General features: G+C 49.6%; 1 protein-coding gene across 6 annotated transcripts in view; it reads left to right on the forward strand.

Annotated features, from left to right (window-relative positions):
• The window catches only part of pde5ab (phosphodiesterase 5A, cGMP-specific, b), a 90,614-nt gene that overhangs the window by 20,335 nt on the left and 67,779 nt on the right, over positions 1–2,500 (forward strand). For 3 of the 6 annotated variants that reach the window (XM_042070019.1, XM_042070020.1, XM_042070023.1), the window contains exon 1: positions 396–703. The exons of 1 other annotated variant lie outside the window; for it this stretch is intronic. In XM_042070019.1, coding sequence (XP_041925953.1) covers positions 609–703 — 95 coding nt within the window. In that variant the 5' untranslated portion in view covers positions 396–608. Of the gene's footprint in view, positions 1–394; positions 704–859; positions 881–2,500 lie in introns of those variants that run through there. 2 more of the 6 variants (XM_042070022.1, XM_042070025.1) reach the window with 2 other exon arrangements.

The following is a 2,500-nucleotide window of genomic DNA, read 5'->3' on the forward strand; positions in this document are numbered from 1 at the left end:
ATTCCCACATTTAATACTTTAAACATAACATGTGATCTGCTGAGCACTCACTAGACTAGACTACACACACACACACACACACACACACACACATTTATGTATAAGCTTTGGGTGACCTGACCTATAGTGCTAGATGGTAGTTGACTGTAGGCTACAATGCTGGCTCTGAGAAGACCAATCTGTTCCTGTAGAAACGCATTAGAACTGCTGCTCCAGTAATGAAGTCTGTGGCCAAGTTCATTTGGGAGAAAACGGCACCGCTCATCGGCAGCGCCCGTCAAACTCCATGTTAGAGGAGGGAGACGGGGGCGGAGAGGAGACGGAAGGAGTGTGTGTGTGTGTGTGTGTGTGTGTGTGTGTGTGTGTGTGTGTGTGTGCATGTGGTAGAGGGGGGGGGGGGGTGGGGGTCTTAAGGACTGTTAGGGTTTTCCGAGTGCCGCGTGCACTACCGTGTTTATGAGGTGCGCCATAGGGCATAGGCTCTCGGACAGAGGCGCGCACTGACGTACAGCAACAGCAGCAGCAGCAGCTTCGGGACACGCGCTGTTCCAGCGTGGCTTGACTGGTGGTGCGGATCTGCTCCGTTGTCCGGTCCGGTCGGTGGCATTATGGAGGATCTCCCGCTCGATAGCGACAGGGTGGAAGCCTGGCTGGACGATCACTCGGACTTCGCGCGCTACTACTTCGTCCGCAAGGCGAGCAGGTGAGCGAGCCCGAGCTGGACCGACGGAGCGCCTTTGTCTTCCAGCAGATTTTCAGACAAGTTTGCTCAGTCAGGGAAAGCCCGTTGTCTGGTGAATTCAACCGAGAGGTTGTTTTCCGTGTGTTGTCTGCTATTCAACGTGACCGGGCTCATCAAAGGGTCCGTGTCGAAGCGCAGGTGTGATATGTGTTATCTTGAAGCCCCATGTGTGATTAGTTATTATCTGTGCCGTGGACTCAGGCGAGCTCTTCGTCGTGGCTTCAGATCGTGTCAGTAATCAGTAACCAGTAAGTTCTGTGTAAAAACCGTGGAAGAGCGAGTACCGGCGTCTAATCATTAACCTCCCCCGAGACGATTCCGCACTCTGCTACCGGCTCAGGTAGGCGCGTGCTCAGGCGGCTGCCTTTGACACTACCTCCTTCGCGAGGCAAAACAACATTCTGACTTGCGCTGAAGTGTCGAAGCGCAACTTCAAGTAGGACATGAGTGTGTTAAACGGTCAACTTCATAGCCTACATGAGCTAAATATTGCGGGCAACTGGGTACACGAAGCTGCCTTCAAATCAGTTCGCCGCGGTCCATGAAAGACCTGTCATCATCGCTGCAGCCTTCCCCCGCCGCGCGAGAAAACAAGAACCGGGGAGGCTCGAGGTTTGTCAGCGGTTGCCGCGCACTGTGTGAGGCAGGAGTGTCGGTGTCAGGCGACCGGGGTGCCATAGAAACATAAAGAGTGAGACTCAAGCATCTCTTCAGGCGCTCTGGCCGGATTATTACAGTCATTCGGGTGGCCTGTGGGTTAGGACTCTGGGTCCGCTTTGTGTGTGTGTGTGTGTGTGTGTGTGTGTGTGTGTTGTCTATACAGGGTTCCCACGGGCTATGGAATTTCTGGAATATCATGGAATTTTGGAAAGTCTATTCCAGACATGGAAAGTCATGAAATTGTGTAATTTTGGGGCAAAATCATGGAATATCAGGGAAATTGTTGTAGCAGTTTAAAATGTTTTAAAAATACTTACCAAAAAACATTAATACAAATATATTTCTGTGCACAATTGGTGTATATCTGGCCATTAGCTTTACTGCTTGTTTAAGTAGGACTACTCCAACTTTTATTTATTCAATGTCCGTTTATTCAATGTCCATTGATTCTTCAGCGCTACACGGCTGCTCTGAAATCATTGGTCGGTATATTGTACCATTCATTATAGTAAGTCATAGTGGAAATTCAGGTATTTTGTCAGGGAATTTTACATTACAGCGGGAGCGTGGAGTGTGTTTATGTGAACTGCTGTCTTCAGGTGTGTGTCTGTGTCTGTATTAGTGAGAGAGAGAGAGAGAGAGAGAGAGAGAGAGCGAGAGAGAGAGAGAGAGAGATTCCTGGCTTCTGCTGCTCCAATGGAGTGTGTTTGACGTAAACTGCAGCTGTGTGTGTGTGGGGTCACTGCAGCTGTGTGTGTGTCCTCTGCCACCAGTGGAGTGTGTCTGAGTTGAGCTGCTGTTCTCAGCTATAGTGAAGTGGTGACCATACACACACACACACACACACACACACACACCTACAGTGACCACGCACACACACGCACACACACACACACACACGTTTTCCAGTCTACATGAAATTAAATTATATTTGCATTCTGCACACCCATTACTCTGAACAGCAGACCTTAGCGGATATGAGGATATGAAGCGCACACACACACACACACACACAGTGACTGGATATGAGGGTATGAAGCACACAGACACACACACCTACAGTGACTGGATATGAGGATATGAAGCATGTATCTGTAC

This window comes from Alosa sapidissima, chromosome 18 (genome assembly GCF_018492685.1).
Source record: "Alosa sapidissima isolate fAloSap1 chromosome 18, fAloSap1.pri, whole genome shotgun sequence".
Taxonomy (NCBI): Eukaryota; Metazoa; Chordata; class Actinopteri; order Clupeiformes; family Clupeidae; genus Alosa; species Alosa sapidissima.